The sequence below is a fragment of the Balaenoptera physalus genome (genome assembly GCF_965194825.1).
Source record: "Balaenoptera physalus genome assembly, chromosome: 16".
Lineage (NCBI taxonomy): Eukaryota > Metazoa > Chordata > Mammalia > Artiodactyla > Balaenopteridae > Balaenoptera > Balaenoptera physalus.
In genome coordinates this window covers 86,514,794-86,535,826 of record NC_138898.1, presented here as the reverse complement: position 1 = coordinate 86,535,826, position 21,033 = coordinate 86,514,794, and the positions used below count along the sequence as shown (strand labels likewise).

The following is a 21,033-nucleotide window of genomic DNA, read 5'->3' as shown; positions in this document are numbered from 1 at the left end:
AGCCCTAACCTAGACCGTAACCCATCTTTGATTCTTTCCTTCCCCGTTCAGAGAGCCCCTTTCTCTTTTCCAAGGCTGACCTGGAAACCTGTGATCTGATCCAATCTCTCTTTGCCTCTTCCAGAATGCCTTCTTCCCTGTGTCTTCTCCATGGCAAGCTGAACGATGGTTTTTGATATCGCTAGGTATAGTTCAGTTTTCCAAGACAGACTAAGTCCATCAGGCTGTTTCTCTTGGTCCTGGATGACAAGGTTCAGCCTTGTTCCTCTTGGATGTGAGGGCATGTTAGTGAATGAGGAGGCTAGCCAACAATATTTCCAAGATGGGTTGATAACGAAATTTGTAATATAAAAGGATGGGAGACCCTGTGAGTAGGGCTGGACTTTGCCCTAGCATGTGGTATAAGGAATGGACCCAATGTTACCTTCTTCCAGATGACCAACCAGTTGTCCGCTTTCTAAAAGTCCATTCTTACTGATATGAGATGTGGCCTTTGTCATTTACCAAATGATTCCACCTTCTCTCTCATCCTCCAGATCCAATCAATCCCTAAACTTTGCCGATTCTACTTTCCCAATATGTTTGATATCCAAACTCTCCTTGCCATCTCTAGTCTCACGACTGCCCTAGTCCTGTCTCTCATCCTTTCTCTCGGGGACTGCATTATTTAGCTTCGTTTAACCCACAGTCAGTCTTCTCATCTCCCCACCTCCCTCGCCTCTTGCTCAGTCTCTCTTGCACGTTTCTCTGTAGTATCTTTCTAAAATCGGTCCCTTCCCGCCTTTAAATCTTTCCGCGGCTTCCCATTGCCTCCAGGTTACCTAGCTCAGCCGCCTGCTCTAGCGGCTCTGAGGATGCGGGAAAGCCACCAGTCCCCACCATTTGCTGGGCTCGTCGTGCTCCCTCCGCTGGGGGCACCTGACCTCACTCTTGGGTCCATCCATCAAATCTGAGCTCAGGTGCCGGCTCCTCCAGGAAGGCTTCCCTGACTAGCGCCTACGCCTACGCCCCCACACACTACCCAGGGTGGAGACCCCTTATGTGAACCCACAATACTCGGTGCTACCCTCCATCACCCTCCGCCCCTAAGCCTCGCACAAAGCGCCGGAGGCTGCAATAAACACGTGTCGACCGACAGGGCTCTAAGGTCTTTGAGGGAGGCGCGGTACCCGGCGGTGGGTCCGGAGGGTCCTTCCCACCGGGGGAACGCAGGTGCAAAGGCACGGAGGCGCAAAGGGGCTTGGTGACCGCGAGCCTCGAGGGGAGTAGGTAGGCGGGGCAGGAGCCCCTGGTGGTCCAGCGCACGCTCCCGAACGGTCCCCGGGGACGAGCGACCATCGAGACGCACCGGCCTCCGAGAGTCCTAGAGGGGAAACGGAAGGGGCCTTTCCTTGACGCACCTGTCTGACAGCGTCCGTCGCCCACTTCCGGTCCGCTGCGGGCCCGGGCGAGCCCGGCACAGGTGCGGGGCCGCGGGGCGGCAGTGGCCGGGGAGCTGGGGCCGGGCTGTGGGCCTGCTGCGGGCCTCGGCGGCTGCGAGGCTGTCGCTGCAGGCGGCGCGTCTCCCCGGAGCTGACTCCCGAGGCACCGAGGCTTTGCGGGTCGGGACCCGGGGGGCCGCACCGCGCTGGGCTCAGGTAGGAGCCAGGCTGATCCCGCCCGGCCAGGGTTGCCTTAACGGAGGGGTGTCCACGACCCTTATCTCTTGAACCAAAGCGGAACACTGTGAAGAGTGAAAGTGGTCGTTTTAGAACCAGACGCTCATTTAAAGAAACCATGGGAGGACGCCTGTTTGTCAAGTGCTAGGGGTAAAAGATGAGTGAGGACCTTTCCTGACTAAAGGGAATCTGGCAGACGGAGGGAGACACAGGGGTAAACATTCGTACTATAATGCGACAAATGCAACCATGAACAAACGCAATAGCTAGAAAGCCAGGAAAGAGAAATCTCAATTGATGCAGCAGAGAAAATGAATAGACTGAAAATGTAGATTTAAGAAGGATAGGTAAATACAGAAACTTCCAATAGAATATTAAGCAGACACTTGGGACGTACATAACTGCCAATTGCTTATTCTCTGCTTCCTTTAGAGTGATCCCCATCCCCCGCCCCAAGTCTACTACAAGCCTCTTCTTTCTCATGAGTACTTGAACCTGCATAAACCTTTCTGTCTTTTTGGCCTCCCATGTTTCTCATCTATACCGTATGTTTTGGGAGGCCGACGCTGGCCTGCAATCTAACCTCTTACGTCTTCAGTTTCTGAAAAGCAGGGGTAGTAGTACTCACCCGATAGGATGGTTGTAAGTATTAAATGAGAGTACGTGCTCACATACTTTCTGAATGGTAAAGCCTACACAAGTTAGAAATCTTTTGATCAATTATAGTAATGATACATATATATTGTTCTGTTGTTTTCTTTAGGCTGAGTACACCGTCACATCTTAGCCACCAGCAAGTCTATTGGTTTTACCTCCCAGATGTCTTGACTTTGTCTGCTTCTTTGTCACCACACTGATCTAAGTCTCTTATCTCCTGCTTGGACCACGGTAAGTTCAGTTTCCCTTCTTGACCCTTCTTCTCTATTGACACTTCCCAGGCAGAGTGACCTTTGAAGAACATGTATCTCCCCACTAAAATAAGGAATAAGAGTAAAGCCCATAATTCTTAGTGTGTGCCCAGGCCCTCGATAATGTGGTTTCCGCCTGCCTCTGAGCTCTTTCCCTCCCTCACCCTGCTGAAGCCACACTGCACTGGGGCTTGTTCTCAGACTGCAGAGTAATTTCTAGCCCCAAGGCTTTTGCCTGGAATGCTCTTTCAACGATTGACTCATCTCATTCATTCGTTGGGTCTTAGTCTAAGCACTATTTATTCAGAAAAGCCTTCTCCAAGTCTCCAAGTTTTCTTTTGTTTTTTTAAATATTTATTTATTTGGCTGCGCAGGGTCTTAGCTGCAGCACGCGGGATCTTCGTTGCCATGTGGGGGATCTTTAGTTGTGGCACATGGGATCTAGTTCCCTGACCAGGGATCGAAACCAGGCCCCCTGCACTGGGAGCGAGGAGCCTCGGCCACTGGACCACCAGGGAAGTCCCCAAGTCTCCAAGTTGATTGTCCCCATTAACACCCTCCTTACTTCCTTTTTAGAACTTATCCCCATTTATAATTTAAATTTATTTGTTTAATTTTTTTTGGCCGAGCGCACGGGGCTTGCGGGGATCTTAGTTTCCCCCACCAGGTACTGAACTTGTTCCCTCGGCAGTGAAAGTGCGGAATCCTAACCATTGGACCACCAGGGAATTTCCTAATTTTTTTTTTTTTTTTTCCTGTCTGCTGTACCAGTATGTGAGTTTCAAAGGGCAAGCACCTTGTCTATCTTGTTCTCTGTTGTATTTCTAGTTTCTGTGGGTCAGGCATAGATACATGTCAAATGTATACTTAGTGTTGGAAGAGTGGGCCCTGGTGACTAACCTAGTTATAACCCGTCTTATATTTTTCTGTGATTGTAGTGTTGTCTCTCTCTTGAGATTTTAAGCTATTTGTGGGTAGAAGCTAAGTCCTAATTTCATTGACGTAGAGACAGAACTGGGATGACCTGACCTTCCCTGTGTCTTATTTATTCTGTTCTCATTGTCTGTCTGGTCTTCCCAACAGACCCTCAGTCTTCTGGGAGGGGGTGTGAAGATGCTTAAAGAGTGTCCAGGGATGGCAGAAGATCGTCAGCAGCAAATGGGTGTCCCTGTGGTAAAACTGGAGAAAGAGTTGCCATGGGGCAGGGCAAGGGAAAGCCCCAGCCCGGAGACTTTTCGCCTGAGGTTTCGGCAGTTCCGCTACCAGGAGGCGGCTGGTCCCCAGGAGGCCCTCAGGGAGCTCCAGGAGCTCTGTCGCCAGTGGCTGCGGCCCGAGCTGCACACCAAGGAGCAGATCCTGGAGCTGCTGGTGCTGGAGCAGTTCCTGACCATCCTGCCCCGGGAGTTCTACGCCTGGATTCGGGAGCACAGCCCGGAGAGCGGCAAGGCCCTTGTGGCCGTGGTGGAGGGCTTCACGGAGGGAGCCCTGGAGGCCAAGGCGGTGGGTGAGAAGGGGGATCTGGGTCTCGTTCTGTTGGTGCGGGAAGCGAGAGGTTTGAGGAAGCAGTGGGAGTGGATGAGGCGCAGAATCTCCCTCCTCTGCTCCCAGATCATCTGGGGTACTTTGTGGAGGGCAGAGGAGTTTTCAGCAAGGAAAGCCATTCCCAGGGAAGACGCAGGGCCAGTTGAAGGGCTGTCAGCTCCTTTTTTGGTCATCAGGGCAGAGGCCTGGCCATATTTCCCTTGTGAGCCTCGGGTCCAAAGAAGGCAGTGGTGATCTGTTTCAAGGGCCCTGGTAGACTCATTCCTCTTTGGGCAGAGATGCACGTGGGGATGCAGGGAATTCCGGAATTCCACTTGGTGAGTATTCTTCCCGAGAAGCGTTGTCTGGAACAGTGCCGTTTCCACGTCTGGGACGTTGGCTCAGACGGCTCACGTAGTGAGTGACTTTGCATCTCAGATGCTCCCTTGGGACTCTGGCCATGTGTCTGTCCCTCTCTGGTACAGTTTCCCGATTGCCGTCTGGGAAAGAGAGGGCAGGACTGAACGTTACTGTTTTGCTTGCAGGTAACAGTCTGTCTTCATTTTGTTCTCCCTTTTCCCACCGCAGTCACCCCTGACTTCCTGTATAGTCCTAAGAGAGTTGTTTTGTTTTTTTACTCCCTACCAAGGAGCTTAAAAGTGGACCAGGAAAGGCCTGTTCTTGTGAGTTCTGGTTTTCCTTGCTATTTCTAGAGCAGTTTTTTTCTCACTGATTCACTGCACAGTCTAGGCTTTGTATTTTTTACTTTCAGCATCTGTAACTGGGGAATCTTTTTTCTAATAGTGAGTGTTTTGGGCTAAAGTTCTCATTGGAATAACAATAACATCTCTCTGTGATACTGTTCATGGTGGAATTTGATCAGTATTGAGGTGGGCAGAAGGGACCCTTGTAAAATGGCCTGGATGCATAGAAGTTGCTCAGCGCCTGATAAAGACAGATTAGCCTCCTTTTCACCTTCTCACTCATGTCCTGGGGGAGAGCTGAGCCGGCTTGTCTTTTTTCCCCCCTGCAGCTGCAGTGGGTCTCTTTTTTAGGTTTTAATTCAACTCCTTTCATAACAGCCTTATGCAGGCCTCATTCTAATAGGTGTTGGGGCCTGTTCTTAGGTTCCGTGCCATGTGCAAGGAGAGCAGGAGGAGACAGCACTTTGCAGAGGTCCTTGGGAACCAAGTGTCCACCTGGGGCCGGTGGAGGTCAAGCCCGAGTGGGGGCTGCCCCATGGGGAAGGAATTCAAGGCCTCGACCAAGGCACTGAGGAGCATCTCGCCCAGGACCCTGGAGAGGGGACGCAGGCCTTCCAGGAGCAGGGTAAGATGCAAGCAGCAAGGAAGAAAGGGCACAGAAAGGGGTGCTTCGTGCCCGGCCCCCTCCCCTTTCCTTTACAAACCCTGCAGTTGATAAACTTAAGTTACTTGTAGCGTGCAGTTCTGAGTTTTCCTGGCTACTTCTTGGACTTCAGTAGGAAACAGATGAAGTGAAATTGTTTTCTGTAGCTCGATCTCCTGATTTCTGTGGGGGATATCTGGTATCACGCTCTCTTATCATTTCTTCTCCTTTCCTTCATATCCCTTCTAGAAACCGCCAGGAAATATGTAGCTGACATGTAGGGATATTTTTTTTAAGTGGGCAGATAAACTGAATCCCTAAAAGTAACATGTGACTTATTGAGTTGCTGAATCTCAAGGGGGGTTATTGCCGTAGTGTGACTTGGGAGCGTGAACAGCCCTGAAGGGCAGTGCATATTGGGTTGGGCCCTTCTTCCCAGCTGAGAACAGGGCAGGGTCCACCCACACCTACCTGTCTGGAGTCTCCTTATGGTTCCTGGGGCTCTTCGTGTCAGGCACTAGACGCCTGTGACCGAGCTACCGCAGGGCAGCGCTAATCCTGCTCCTGGTTTATTTCCCTGCTCAGCTCTGCCGGTTCTTCAGGCTGGTCCTGGCCTCCCTGCAGTGAGCACCAGAGACCAGGAGATGGCAGTGGGGTTCCTTCCGGCTGGATCCCAGGTGAGCTGCGACTGCTCTTCAGGGATGGTGGTGTCGCTGCGAATGAGGCTCACCTTCCCCACGGTTTCTCCTCGCAGCAGAGCACCATCCGCAGAGCCGGATTATTCTGCCGTTCTTGTTCTGATGGGTGTGACAGCTTCGTTCTCTCCACTTTTCATCCTCAGTTATTAATTTGAACTGAGCCTTATGCCAGCGGTCCCCAACCTTTTTGGCACCAGGGACCGGTTTCGCGGAGGACAAGTTTTCCACGGATGGCTGTGGGGGGATGGTTCAGGCGGTAATTCGAGCGATGGGGCGCGATGGGGCGCGACGGGGAGCGATGGGGGGCGGCAGGGCAGATGAAGCTTCACTCGCTCGCTGCTCACCTCCTGCTGTGCGGCCTGGTTCCTAACAGGCCGCGGTCCGGTACCGGTCTGGGGGTTGGGGACCCCTGCCTTAGGGTCTAGGCATGAGGCTCAGTTCACTCATTTAGATTACTCTGTTTTTTTTTCATTTTTTTCCTCCATCGACTCAGTATTACTCTGGTAATTGTGAGGAGGAAGACGTTAGTGGTGGAAGTGCCAGAGGCGTGGTGGAGGGTGTGGTGGATGGCCGGGAGACCAGTAGCCCGTTGTGGACACGCTTTACAGACACTTCTGCGTCTGCTCTTCCTCTGGACCCCATCCTCCCCCCGTGTCAGCAGGAGGGAAGCGACTCGCGTGGGCGCTCCCAGGAGCCCCGAGCCGACTGGTCTCTCTGGCCCCTGCTGTGGCCGCTGCAGGAGTTTTGGCCTTGTTAGCACTTCTCGGCCTGCCACAGATGGGGGTCACCGGAGCGCAGGTGGGGCACTCCCGCCATGGTGAAAATCTCTCCCATGGGATGCCCAGTGTTCCCCGGGAGGTGGGGGATTTCCACTGTGGCACTTTCCTGAAGGGCACATTGAGTCTTAAAGTGAAGAGCTCCTTATAGAAGAAAAGATGTCATTTGGCGGGAAAAAAGAAGTGATTCCAGTTTTTTTGTTTTTTTTTTTGGCCGCGCCACGTGGCTTCTGGGATCTTAGTTCCCTGACCAGGGACTGAACCTGGGCCCTCAGCAGTGAAAGCACAGTCCTAACCACTGGACCACCAGGGAATTCCCAGAAGTGACTCAAGTTTGAGCTCACTAAAGCAGTATTTGGGCAAGGGTTGATGCCTGTGCTGTTTGCTGTTTCTGTTTTCCAAGCATATTGTTTAGAGGAGATGAAGAAAGGACATCAAAGTTTTTGAATTTGGTCAGACCCTCTCCTTCTACCATAGTAGTTCTTCTTCACGGTGTCATGACGACGACACGTTGATTTCAACACAGCGTTGTTCTTACAGCAGGGCCTGCCCGAGTTTTTACTTATCTCTGAGGGAAAGTCAGTTCTGGTTGAGGGGCTAAACAGCAGCCCCCGGTCTCCATCAAACATGAGGATCGAGTGGAGGTGATTGAACGGTGGAAGTTAGAGGCCGCAGTTGTTGGGTACCAGCCAAGTGGCTGCAGCAGAGGCTCAAAAGTACAGTGGCTCAGACAAGTCCATCGTTCTCTGCCGTTAAACTGTCGAGAGGGAGGCACTTCTGGTCCCACTTGGAACCATCTAGGGACCTGTGTTCCTTCTGTCTTCCTGCTCTGTTCTCCCCTGGAGTGTTGTCCCCTGTGTCTCTCTGCTTTTCCACTGCTCCTACCTTGGGATTATTTCTTTATCCATAGCCATCTCCTGTGCTGTTTCAGGGGTTGGGCCCATTTAAAGACATGGCCCTGGCTTTCCCCGAGGAGGAGTGGAGGCACGTGACCCCAGCCCAGATAGACTGCCTTGGGGAGTACGTGGAACCCCAGGACTGCGGGGTCTCACCTCCAGGTAAGACTGTTTCCATCCCGGAGGTAAGAAACTGAGGAGCTTTGAAAGCTGTAGGTCAGGGTTCTTGTCCTTGCCCCAGATTTCAGAACCTGATGCTACCGATAAAGGAAGGGAATATCATGGCAGATGAGTAAATGGGTCTGCGGAAAGTGCGTGGACCAGGGCACATAAGGAGCTGGCGAGGTGCTTTCCTGGGTCAGGAGAGGAGCAGACAAGGAACAAGAAAACGCGAGGTAGTTATTCTGGCTGAAATGAGACAGGTCGGTCGTTAGGATGCCCTGAACGAGCTCCTACTGTGTCTGTGGTTGAAGGGGACTGAGGGCTTGAGAGCAAGAGAAAAGCAGCAAAAGAGGGATGCTCTGATCTATTTCACCAGCCTGTGTTTATGGAGCGCTCCCTTGTGTGCAGGCCCCACGTTAGCAGTTCTGTGTTGGGGCAGGACTGACGTTCCTGAAACCTCGGAGCCCACAGTGTGTGGGTGCAGGAGGGCACGGGGGTGCAGTAGGATCTCAGCAGTGGGAGGGGCTGGTGTGGGCTGGTGTTGCAGAGCAAGCAGGGCCCCGGGCCGGGCGTCTCAGGTGGCAGCCGGGTTTTACCTGGGGTCAGAGCTGGGAGGAAAGGTGCTTGTGGGGGAGGAGCAGCAGGAGAAGGTAGGAGGGAAGGGTGAGCCTGGGAATTGCGCACTGAGGGCCCCCTGGGGACAGCCGGTGAATACTGCGGGGGGCTAGGGACGAGGGGTGACAGCCCCGCGGCTTGGATGGGGTGGGCGGTGGGAAGAGGGGAACCGTGGCTGCGAAGGGCCCCCTCCTTTGTTCCCTCTGATTCTCTCCTTCCTCCTCTCATCACTTCTTTGTAAGTCATGTGCTGACCACTCACCTGCACTGACGTCTCCTGGTCCTTTTTCGTCTTAAAACATGTTAAAACATGTTTCATCTTAAAACATGCAAAAGTATCGTACAGTCGACCCATTAACAGAGGTTTGATCTGTGTGGGTCCACTTACATGTGGATTTTTTTCAATGAATACGTACTACAGTCCCGCATGATCTGCTGTTGGTTGAATCTGCGGATGAGGAAGCTTGGATACGGAGGGCCGACTGTAAAGTTAAATGTGGATTTTTGACTAGCAGTCATCATAGAGTAGTGTCAGTGGCACTATACTGGCGGGGGAGGGGGGCTCGGGAACCCTGGGTCCAGTACAAGGCTGTCACCCATGATGAAGAGATGTGCGATTTCTGTGATAGCAAAGGACGTGGAACCCCTCCGAGGTAAATGCAGAGCGCAGGAGCCGTGCGTGGGGCACCCATGGAGGTGCCAGCATCCTAGCGCCTTCATCCTGGCACTGGGGACGGGCCTCTGCCAAGGACGCCACTGTGTTCCCAGCAAGTTTTTACACCTTCCTGGCCATTCTGACTGTTCTAGAGACTCTGGCTTTATGCTTGTCCTCTTATCCGCTCGCTGTTTCAAAACAACCCACGTGCTTCCCTAACGTTTACGCTGAGACTGGGTGAGCCGGAGGTCCGCTTCCCAAGCATAGCATCCTCTAGCCGTCTCAACCTTGAGTCTTCCTGAGAGTTCTTCCCATGTGATTGCAGCTCTTGCATTGACAACTGTCTAGGATTGGGCCTGAGAAAATAAACATAAATTCCATGATACATGATATCTAGCTCGTACTCACATTTCCCCACGTCCAGTTAGGTTCATGCATTGCATTTAATTTTAATTTGCTGTTCATAACACCTCAAACCTGGAAACTACCCAGATGAATATCAGCCAGATTAATAAGTAGAGTGTAATATACTCTTACAGTATAACATCATACACTGGTGAGAAAGAATGTAGTGCAACTACAGCTACACCACGATATAGGTGAATCACACAGGCGTAATATTGAGCAGAAGAAGCCGACACAATCTGTGAATCGAATATGTAAAGTTTGGGAACAGGTGAAAATACTTTAAGGTGATAAAAGCCTGGATAACACGTTACCCTGGGGGCAGGATGGTGTCACCAGTCACCGGAGTGCACGGGAGGGGCTTCTGGGTGCTGGTGATGTTGTTTCTTGAAGTGGCTACTATTTAATGGTCATCTTCATTATGAAAATTCTTTCAGCTCTTTATGTTTTGCACACTTACTTTTGTGAAAGGTGCAAAATAAAAGAATGCATCAGAAGTGAGAGCTGTGTCCTTCATATTTTATCACATCACGAGGCATGAAATGTCCTTTTTCCCTTTATCTTTTATTTTTAAAAAATTTATTTATTTATTTATTTATTTTTGGCCGCGTTGGGTCTTCATTGCTGGGCGCGGGCTTTCTCTAGTTGCGGTGAGCGGGCTTCTCATTGCGGTGGCTTCTCGTTGCGGAGCACGGGCTCTAGGCGCATGGGCTTCAGTAGTTGTGGCTCGCGGGCTCTAGAGCGCAGGCTCAGTAGTTGCGGCACATGGGCTCAGTAGTTGTGGCTCGCGGGCTCCAGAGCGCAGGCTCAGCAGTTGTGGCGCATGGGCTTAGTTGCTCCGTGGCATGTGGGATCTTCCTGGACCAGGGGTTGAACCCATGTCCCTTGAATTGGCAGGCGGATTCTTAACCACTGCGCCACCAGGGAAGTCCCTCCCTTTATCTTTTAATGGGCTTGCCTGAAAGGACTCTTTCCCGTTTAAGCATCACCTGTCGTTTCCCTCTTCTTTTCTTTTTGGCTTCTTGCTCCCTAGTCCCTCTTTCCTCTCTTCGCCTTCCCTTCCTCTTGATCTTCTGTAAACAACTGTTAATTTAGAGAGAGCATAAGAGGGATCAGAGGAAGGACTTGTAGAAGGGCGTTTCCGTCCTAATAAATACACCGCTGTAGAGGTGGTCTGCTACAGACTGGGTTCATTCACTCATCCGGCAGTCATGAAGCGTCTCCTCTGAGTCAGTCCCTGTGCCAGGCTCCCAGAGACCCAGGTTAATAAAACAGGGTGAGGTGGAGGGCACAGCGCGAGCAGGGACACTGAGCTGAGGGAGGACGTGAAGTGCCGGGAGCTCCCCGTTGCTGGAACAGGCCTGTGATCCTGGGGAAGCTGAACATCTCAGATGACTGTAGAATAGCACGTGCAACAAGGTCACTCGTAAGTAAGTGTGGAATAAACGGTGCTAATTGAGTATATGTGCTGACGAGACCCAGGATGGGGCAGTAATCGGGGCAAGTTCCTTAGAGGAAAACATTGAGTTAGATTTTGAAGGAAAGCAAAGTCTGACTTAGTAGGAAGTTAAGAGGGAGGGCATTAAAATTTAGCAGACTATTCTGCAAAAGGGCATGGAGATTGTCTGAGCTTGGGCTGCTGTAACAAAATACCAGAGAACGGGCAGCTTAGACAACAGACATTTATATCTCACAGTTCTGGAAGCTGGGAAGTCCAGGATCCAGTTGCTGGCACATTTGTTGTCTGGTGAGAGCCTCTCTTCCTGGTTCATGGGTGGCCACCTTCTTGCCATGTCATCACGTGGCGGAGGGAGAGAGACATCTTGTGTCTCTTCCTTTTTTTATAAGGACCTTAATCCCATCATGAGGGTTCATGCTCACATGACCTCTGTGTGTGCGGAGAGCCAGCTGTGGCTTCTCTTCTTAGAGGACATAATCCCATCCTGGGGGCTCCACCCTCATGCCCTCACCTAATTAGTGCCCAAAGGCCTCACCTCCTAATAGCAGCACCTGGGGGCTTAGAGCTTCAACCTGTGAATTTGGGAGGGAACACAAACAGTCCGTAACAGAAGGAAAGAAGTAAAGGAATGTCTGGTTTTAGAGTCAGAGAAAGTCAAATGTACTGAGGTTGTGGGTTAAAGGAAAAAAGAAGGAATTGTTAGTGGGACACCCTTAGAAGCCAGGTTCTAACATGGAAGTTTACCTTCAGATCTGTTTCAGTATCGGTCTGTATCTCCTTTGTCCTGTAGGCCTGGGGAGCAAGGAGAAGGAGGCGAAGACCCAGCCGGCAGACCCCAAGGCGCCGCCTGCTCGGGGGCCGGCAGAGAGGTTTGGGGAAGCCTCTCTCCAGGTCCCGGAGCTCGGAAGAACCTGTGAGCAGGAGGCCGGGAGCTCGGTGGGAAACGCGCCCGGGCCGCCCCCTCCGCAGCGCAGCATTGCCCCCCTGCCTGATGACCTCAAGACCCACAGCTCCTTCTGGAAGCCTTTCCAGTGCCCCGAGTGCGGAAAAGGCTTCAGTCGGAGCTCAAATCTGGTCAGACACCAGCGGACCCACGAAGAAGACAAGTCCTACGGCTGCGGGGAGTGCGGGAAAGGCTTCGCGCTGCGTGAGTACCTCCTGAAGCACCAGCGGACCCACCTGGGCAGGCGGCCGTACGCGTGCGGCGAGTGCTGGAAGACCTTCAGCCAGCGGCACCACCTGGAGGTCCACCAGAGGAGTCACACGGGCGAGAAGCCCTTCCAGTGCGGGGACTGCTGGAAGAGCTTCAGCCGCCGGCAGCACCTGCAGGTGCACCGGCGGACGCACACCGGGGAGAAGCCCTACACCTGCGAGTGCGGCAAGCGCTTCAGCAGGAACGCCAACCTGGCCGTGCACCGGCGCGCCCACACCGGGGAGAAGCCCTACGGCTGCCAGGTGTGCGGGAAGCGGTTCAGCAAGGGGGAGCGGCTGGTCAGGCACCAGAGGATCCACACGGGGGAGAAGCCCTATTGCTGCGCCGCCTGCGGCCGGAGCTTCAACCAGCGGTCCATCCTCAACCGGCACCAGAAAACGCAGCATCGCCAGGAGACCCCAGGGCAGTGAGGGCGCCCAGCCGAAATGCCCCTCTTTTGCTCACAGAAGGTGCCGGAGAAGGCGGGGCCTTCTGGAACCACCAGGCTGAGGGAGACCTCGTTGGAGGATGCGCCCCCCCTTTACTCACTGAAGGGTTGGGGGCGTCAAGGGACGTTGGGGGCAGAGAGGCGTTTTCACCCATTTTCTTTCCACTCGTTTCAAACATGGGGGAAGGGAGAGGCCTGGTTTATTTGAGAGGCCAGAGGGCACAGCATCTCACGTCTCCTACCCAAGTGGTGCTCATACTTTCTCTTACCCTTTTTGAGGGAGCGGTATCCCGAGTTTCAGTTCAGGTCCCGGTTTTTCTCCTTCAGTGGATGTTCACGTCCACTTCCTGAGCGAGTCTGGTTGTCAAGGTGACATCTTGTCCCGTGTCGGCAGCTTGAACCTCGTTTTTCTTAGGGCTGTGTCCCTGCAAGAACATTAGCTCTGTCTCCCTTCCTTCCCCCAATTCTCTTTTCCATTTAACAGATATTTATTTGTTAAGTAAATAACACCTACTGTGCACCTGGTGCTGGGAGTGCAGTGAATGAGGCAGATGAGACCTTGTTCCCCTGGAGCTTGTGACTGGGCCCTGGAAGCAGACTCGTTAATAATGCAGAGCGCCCTCAGTTCCCTTCACAGCGAGTGCCGAGCGAGAGGAAGTCCTCTCAGCCTCATTCTGCGCTCCTTCTGCCCTGCCCCTCCAGGTGCCCGATCTTTTCCTCCCAGCTGGGGTCGCTCAGGCAGCCTCCTTTATTTTACTTTATTTGCGGCCCCCTTTGTCTCTGTGACAGTCTACTCTCGTTGGTAGTTTCCCCATTCCATGACTCCTTGAACAATAACAACTGTCCACACATCTGTTAGGAAATTAATATTTTGCTGTTGATCACTGTATAAACAGAGTATTTTAAAAAACATCCAGGTCTGTATAAAATTCTAATTAAATGAGGCCAAAAGATGAACTAGTATTAATACCCTATATTTGATGGCACTTTACAATATATAAAATGCGCTGCTTCTCTGTTTTCTCACTTGACTCGTTCCACAAATATTTATTGAGGCCCGACAGTGTGCCAGGAACTCTTCTAGGTGCTTGAGGTACGTCAGTGAATAAAATAGGCGGGGTGTGGAGGTGGGGTGGGAAATCCCTGTCCTCGTGGAGCTTACGTGTTGGTCAATGTATTTGATCTTCAGAACCACCCAAAGTGGAACCTGTGGCTGCTCCCCGGGACCCTCTGGACCTGGCATCTGAGCCTGTGCCTCGGTCCTGTCAGCTGGCCCTGAAATGCATTCGCCACCACCTACCTCTTGTTCCTGAATCATCTCCATCCTCAGTGCATCTCGGTCCTTGTCATCTGAGAGGTACTTGGGGTCCTCAGGGCCACCTGGAGATGATGAGACGGTAGCGGTCTGTTTTGCATGAGTGCCAATTTAGGAAAAACAAAGATGTTTGTAGGCATCAAAAAAACACATTTTTTAAAAAATGAGAAGATGCAGTGTTTGTAAACATGTTTAAGCTTTCTTATATTATTTTGCCGTCGTTAAAGGTTTTCCTTTCTCTTGGACATTCTGGAAACTGCCTAACTAGCCTGGACCGCACTGCAGTGTCGTAATGCTGTGCCTTTGGACGCCGGCTGCTGAGTGATTAGTTTTCTGACGGGACTGTAAGTTAGTCTGTCTTTGGACTGTGTCCTGTAATTGCAAGATGTGATTTGTCTCATGGTGCCTCTTGATATTCTTTCACTGGGATTTTTTCCCCCCCATTTTCCATTGTAAATAAGGTAAATGGTAATGACTTTAATACAGAGAGTTGCATTACTCAGTCCCCCTTGAAAAACATTATTTTATCACTCATTTCTTGGCAGATAACCGTGGTGTTTACTCTTGATTTAGCAAATGACCTCCTGGCCCTTCAGTTGTCCCCACGAGGCTGCACTGACCAGGGCACTGTGAGGTGTCCGATCTGAGATGCTGGGCTGCTGCTTCTCAGCAACCTCGAGGTCCAGATGCAGAGTCAGCTCTTTTCTTCCCCACGCCCCAGGCAAGCCAGGCAAGGCTTACAGCCACCTGGAGGCCAAACCCAATGAGAGGCTTTTCCTAAGCCTCTGGCCTGTAGTCTGTGTGATGTGGGGGCTGACCTGACCTGAGTTTGGCCTTTTCTGGAAGGTCTGTATTCCAAAACTAGGCGGGCAGTTTGGGGCCAGCATGGCCTCCGAGTTGCTCATCAATGGGCTTCTGTTTACCTGAATTAAGTGGTAGATTCTCTGATCATACACTGGGTTTCCAGTCAGTTGAGATCTCTTGAGGGAGCTTCTGTAAGAGTCAGGCCTTGCTGTCTTTCCCACGTGGGCTTCCCTGTCCGCTTTAGACCAAAGCTCATGGACAGTTCCTCAGAAGAGTCTCAGAAGAAAACTTTCCCCATGGAGTTGTAGTAGCCTTGTTTTTGGTATCTATTCAAATGTCAAATATTGTTTTCTGTATTTTTCTATTTAGGAATTTTTCATAATAGAAAATTTCAAACATATATAAATGAATCCTCATGTATTCATCATTCAACTTTAACTATTATATACTCATAACCAATCTTGTTTTATCTCTACCCCATCCTGCTCCTCATCTTCCTCCCCAGCTGAAGTATTTTAAAGCAAATCCCAAATGTTGTTTATAGATATTTCAGTGTATACCTCTAAATGGTAAGAATTCTTAAAAAAAAAAAACAAACCCACAATACTATTATCATACCTAAAAAACTGAGCAGTTCCTTAATTCCAAATTAATGTTTTTAAAAAAAAAACACGTAATTTTAAAAAATCTTCTTTAAGGTCAAAGTAAGAGGACTTCCCTGGTGGCGCAGTAGTTTAAGAATCCGCCTGCCAATGCAGGGGACACGGGTTCGAGCCCTGGTCTGGGAAGATCCCACGTGCCACGGAGTAACTAAGTCCGTGCACCACAACTACTGAGCCTGCGCTCTAGAGCCCGCGAGCCACAACTACTGAAGCTCACGCACCTAGAGGCTGTGCTCCACAACAAGAGAAGCCACTGCAATGAGAAGCCCGCACACTGCAACAGAGTAGCTCCCACGTGCCACGGATTAACTAAGTCCGTGCACCACAACTACTGAGCCTGCGCTCTAGAGCCCGCGAGCCACAACTACTGAAGCTCACGCACCTAGAGGCTGTGCTCCACAACAAGAGAAGCCACTGCAATGAGAAGCCCGCACACTGCAACAGAGTAGCTCCCACTCGCCACAACCAGAGAAAACCTGTGCGCAGCAACGAAGACCCAATGCAGCCAAAAAAAAAAAGTAAGATCTGTAAATTTTAATTTGTTGCTTTGTCTTGTAAGTCTAATAATCTATAGTTCCTATCCCTTTTTCCCCTTGAAAAAAAATTTTTTTTTTAATTTTAATTTTTTATTTGGCCGTGCCGTATGGCTTGTGGAATCTTAGTTCCCCGACCAGGGATCGAACCCACGCCCCCTGCAATAGACGTGCGGAGCCCTAACCAGTGAACTGCCAGGGAAATTCCCCTCCCCTTGAAATTCATTTATTGAAACAACTGGCTTATTTATCCTGTGGAGTTTCTCACACTCTGAATTTTATTGTTTGCATACTCATGGCATAATTTAATATAGTTCTCTGCCGTCTGATTAACTAAAAACTTATAGGTGTAGAGGTATATAGCCAGATTTGTATTTCACACTTTGGCAAGAACACATTGCAGATGGTGGCATGTCTGGTTGTTTCTCATTATATGATGTTGGGAGCCTAAATGCATTTATTTCATTAATTCTATAAAAGATTCTTCGTTTATTAGCCGGAAAGCTTCTGTAAGAAATTTCCCCTCACTATTAGATACGGTTCATAGAGGAAAGGAAATGCTTGATTCTTCCTTCCCTTTATTTACCTGTCTTCACAATAATAATGATCTGGTGGCTTTGCTTCTTATAAAAGTGATCAATTATTATTTTTTAATCAAAATGCATTAATGAATTTAAACCAATCCACCACAGTTGTTATTCTTATTGATGCTCAAATCATTTCGCTTTTGGCCAGTGGGAGCCTCTTCACATTGGTTCCTAAATCGACATAACCCTAATCATCTTTGATAGCTTCTTTGCTCTCTGGTGTGACAGGGTGTTACAAGATCATCTTGTACATTTCCTGCCCCTTTTGAGAGTGAAGGGAAGTGCTATTAATTATGTCAGGACAGTGGTGTAAATGGGACTCCAGGACAAACAGGGATATTTGGTCACTTTATATTTAGCCTTCACTGTGTATGATTGGGTGTCTGCAGTTCCCTCACGCAGGGCTAATGTCGTGCACTTCAGGGCCTGGCTGCGTGTCGTGGGCCATGCTGCTGTGACAGGAAAGGTGCCGCTCCCAAGGGGTGTGACCTTTGTAAGAGAAACCCCTTTTTATCCCCTGAGTGTTAACAGAACCAGGTAACTTTCTGCCCAAGGTGTGTCCTGGGGAGCTAACGCATTAAAAAATTGCTTCTCAAAATGTATGCCAGGGTGAATGTTGTCTGCAGGCTCATTAAGTGTGCTAAAAATACTTTCCGTACCTGTTTTATCCCGGCCTAGGGAAAAGTAGGAGAACCTTTCTTTCTTAAAAAATAAGCTGGTTTCAAGTCTACTTCTGAGACAGGGAAAGGAACTGGCAGAACACGTTTCTCTAGAGTCTACTTGTTCTTTTAAAGTCTGCCCAAGTTTCTCAACCTCCGCACTATTCTCGCTTTGTGTCAGGAAATTCTTTGTCTTGGAGGCTGCCCTGGCTTTTTTGTGCGTGGTATGCTGTTTAGCAGGCTCCTTGGCCTAAATCTACTAGATGTTTCCAGGCCTAGCTAAATGTCTCCTGGGGGCAAAACTGACTCTGGCTGAGAACCCCTGCCCTTAGGGTTCAGGGTAGGAGCTGAAACGAATTAGATGGTTTAGCTATTGAAAGGACTGGGCTTCCAAGGCCTGGAGCTATTTCCTGCTAACCTTAAAGAGCCCTGGCCTAATTTCTAGAAAACAAAGGAGTTACTAGAGATCATGTGGGTTAAATGTAGTGTTGCCAAGCAGAGCCCAAGAGCTTTTGAAGTGGAATCTCAGGATGGGATGCTGGGGTCTATCTATCACAGGCAGCCTGCGTGGTTGCTTTGGGTTCCTTTCAGGCAAGCACCTGCTGCACTCCTCCACACAGCCGTGAGCTTTTGCCTGGGGCTAGGTTCACCGTCCTCAGTGAACGCATGTGCGCAGTGAGAGCCAGTTAAGCACGGTGCAGCCAGTTCCAACTTTTTTGCCTCTATGATAAGGTCTCCGAAGGCCCACAGTAGTCATAAATACTTGAATGGATGAAAGACTTGGATTTCTACCTTTTTCGTAGCTAGAAGGCTCTCTTGAGGGTGCCTTAGGAGGGAAGAACCCTGCAGCAAGTTGCCCCCCAGCGGCCCCCGATCGGGCAGTCGTCTGTAGCTGCTGTCCTGCCAATTGCAGTTACGTTGAATTCACTTAGAAATTCTACAAGTCAAAGAAATTCACTTGGGCTTCTTACAATTTCATATTCCTATCTTGCCTTATTTTCCTTTATTATCTTCAGTGAAGGGCATATTTCTAGAGATTGGTCTTGTCCAGCCCATTCCCAGGACTGACCTGTTTCAATAAAAAATTTCAGGAAACGTTTGTTATAAAGTGGGGAGGGTAGGCAATTGTGTTCCTTGTGTTTGTCGCTGGGAATTTAAACTGCTGGGAGAGTGAGGATGGGAGGGGTGGGTGATGCAGGTGTTGGGCCCTGAGAAGCAGAGGGACTTAGGAGCAGCAGTTTGGAAGAGCAGAGAGGTTCCAGTAGAAGGGCTGCAATCGCTGCCACGTGCACCATCGTCTAAGTGGCCAGAGACCAGGAAATAGGGCAGACGTAAGAGCTTGCTTCATGTTTTCCCTTCCTAGTTAAAAAATGTGTTTTATTGAGAAGGTGGTGTATTAGCTTTTAGAGAGACTGGGAAAAAGTGGTGGTAGAAGTCTGTATTTGCTTTCTTGAGTCCCACCTGTAGAAGCTGTTTGAGTCTTACACCATCTCCAGGTCTGTGAAGAATTTGAGAAAATCCGGTCTCTATCATCTAGACATTTCGCTGACTCCTGTGGAAGGACTCAGCAAGTGCTGTGAACCAGAAGAGCAGAGTGAACGATAAGCAGTTTATCGTTGAGAACCAGTGTTCCCACTAGGTTTTCCCAGTCTGCGGTTCTAAGTGTTCTAAGGTGCTAATGGAAAGAATGGAAAATAAGAGGTGGAAAAACCAAGAGTTTAAACAGTGTGGTGGTAGCACAGATGGAGGGATGGAGTGGAATACAGAGTTCAGAAATAGACCCAGTTCTATATGGAAATTTAGCATATAATAAAGATGGTATCTCAAATCACTGGTCAGAGACTGATTTTTAAAATAATGGTACTGTGATACCCACATAGCCATTTGGAAAAAGATAAAAATAGATCCATTTCTCACACCATATTCAAGAATAAACTTCAAATGAATCAGGAATCTAAATGTGAAAAAAATGAAACTATACAAGTACTAGAAGACAGTGTGAATGAATTCCCCTAAAACATAGGTTCAGGAAAAGGCTTTTAAAGTATGATTCAAAATTCAGATGTAATAAAAGAAAAGATTGATGAATGCCTATGTAAAAAATTTTTAAAATGGCAAAAACAAAAAGCAGAGACAAATGACACATTGGGAGAAATAATTGCAACATAATGCAGAAGTCTAATATTCCTCATATACCAAGGGGGGAAAAAAAAGACCTAAAATCCTATGGAAAAATTGACAAACTTGAATTTACAAAAAAGATAAAAATGGCTCTCAAACATATGAAGAGTTGTTCACCATCACTCATAATGAAATAAACACCGATTAAAACTACCCTGAGGGCTTCCCTGGTGGTGCAGGGGTTGAGAATCTGCCTGCTAATGCAGGGGACATGGGTTCGAGCCCTGGTCTGGGAAGATCCCACATGCCGCAGAGCAGCTGGGCCCGTGAGCCACAATTACTGAGCCTGCGCGTCTGGAGCCTGTGCTCCGCAACAAGAGAGGCCGCGATAGTGAGAAGCTTGTGCACCGCGATGAAGAGTGGCTCCCACTCGCCGCAACTAGAGGAAGCCCTCGCACAGAAACGAAGACCCAACACAGCCAAAAATAAATAAGTAATTAAATAAAATTAAAAAAAAAAAGGCAAATTCCATCATTAAAAAAAAAACTACCCTGAGATATTATTTTTTATCCCATCAGGTTGGTCAAAAGTCAGCAGCCTGACAATACATGCTCTTGATGAGTTTGTGGGGAAACTGGAATTCTTAAGTGCTGATGGAATGCAAAATGGTACAACCTCATGTGGAGGGGAATTTAGCAATATCTGACAGAATTTACTCTGACACACCTGTAAGTTCTGTGTGAATTTCCCCTGAAGGCACACCTCTAACAATATGAAAATACATCTGCACAAGATTATTCATTGCAGCATTCTTTGTAACTGCAAAAATACCAGAAACTGCCTAAACGTGCAAGACAGGTGGTTGGAAAAACTATGGCATGTCTACACGATGGAGTATTAGGCAGCTTAAAAAAACAACATTATTGGGTCATTTGAGAAAATTTAAATATGGATCTAGATTAAATTATTGTATTAAGGGTAAGGGCACTAACGTTAATAACTGTGCTGTGGTTACGCAAGCGAATATCCCTATAAGGAAATACAGAAGTATTTAGGGATAAAGGACCATTTGTGTGGGTTTTGTGTGTGTGTGTGTGTGTTTGTGTGTGTGTGTTGAGGTAGAGAGGTGGGGGTGGGGAGAGAGGGAGAAGGAGGGGGAGAGGGAGATGGGAAGGGAGAGGGGAAAGAGAAAGGAAGAGAGAAGACGGGAAATGGGGTAAAAAAGTTAATGATAAGTGAATCTGGGTAAAGGATATATGGATATTTTGCACTATTCTTATTGCAGCTTTTCTGTAAGCTTGAAATTATCTTCATATAAAAATTTTAAATGTAAGAAAAAAAAAGAACAGGATTTACCAGTTACTGTGGGAGGAAAAGAGTTCCAAGCCCTTGTCAGATGATACTTGCGCCAGGTGGGAGCGGGAGGGTGGAGCCGAGTATAACTAATGAGATGTGCATGAGATGTGCTGATTTAATTACACCTGGTCTTGCACCGGGGCCGCATATTCACGCCCATCCTGTTTTCACTGTGTGCCTGGTTGGCCGGGGCTCGTTCACATGGTGACTGCAGGAGGACCTCTGGTGCTGGCAGCTTTCTTTCTTCATAGATAGTC

At 49.3% G+C, this 21,033-nt stretch overlaps 1 protein-coding gene across 11 annotated transcripts; it reads left to right on the top strand.

Annotated features, from left to right (window-relative positions):
- The first annotated feature begins 1,360 nt into the window (after positions 1 to 1,360).
- ZSCAN25 (zinc finger and SCAN domain containing 25) lies at positions 1,361 to 13,696 on the top strand. Of its 11 annotated transcripts, XM_082431311.1 has the most exons (8): positions 1,412 to 1,637; positions 2,091 to 2,300; positions 2,422 to 2,546; positions 3,650 to 4,066; positions 5,215 to 5,416; positions 6,020 to 6,111; positions 7,819 to 7,966; positions 11,890 to 13,696. In XM_082431311.1, the coding sequence occupies exons 4-8, from the start codon at positions 3,680 to 3,682 to the stop codon at positions 12,720 to 12,722; spliced, it is 1,662 nt and encodes a 553-aa protein (XP_082287437.1). In that variant the 5' UTR covers positions 1,412 to 1,637; positions 2,091 to 2,300; positions 2,422 to 2,546; positions 3,650 to 3,679; the 3' UTR covers positions 12,723 to 13,696. The 11 variants fall into 11 exon arrangements, with proteins under 11 accessions (XP_082287438.1, XP_082287432.1, XP_082287433.1 ...); XM_082431312.1 differs by lacking the exon at positions 2,091 to 2,300 and having other exon boundaries at positions 1,361 to 1,462; XM_082431306.1 differs by lacking the exons at positions 2,091 to 2,300; positions 7,819 to 7,966 and adding an exon at positions 6,626 to 6,930 and having other exon boundaries at positions 1,410 to 1,808; positions 11,890 to 12,029.
- The last annotated feature ends 7,337 nt before the right edge of the window (positions 13,697 to 21,033 follow it).

Bases quoted from the DNA above. Each gene is read 5' to 3' on its own strand.
- ZSCAN25 (XM_082431312.1), top strand. From the start codon at position 3,680: ATGCTTAAAGAGTGTCCAGGGATGGCAGAAGATCGTCAGCAGCAAATG. The intron at 5,417-6,019 runs GTAAGATGCAAG...TTCCCTGCTCAG, and splicing joins GCAGGCCTTCCAGGAGCAGG to CTCTGCCGGTTCTTCAGGCT. The intron at 7,967-11,889 runs GTAAGACTGTTT...TTTGTCCTGTAG, and splicing joins CTGCGGGGTCTCACCTCCAG to GCCTGGGGAGCAAGGAGAAG.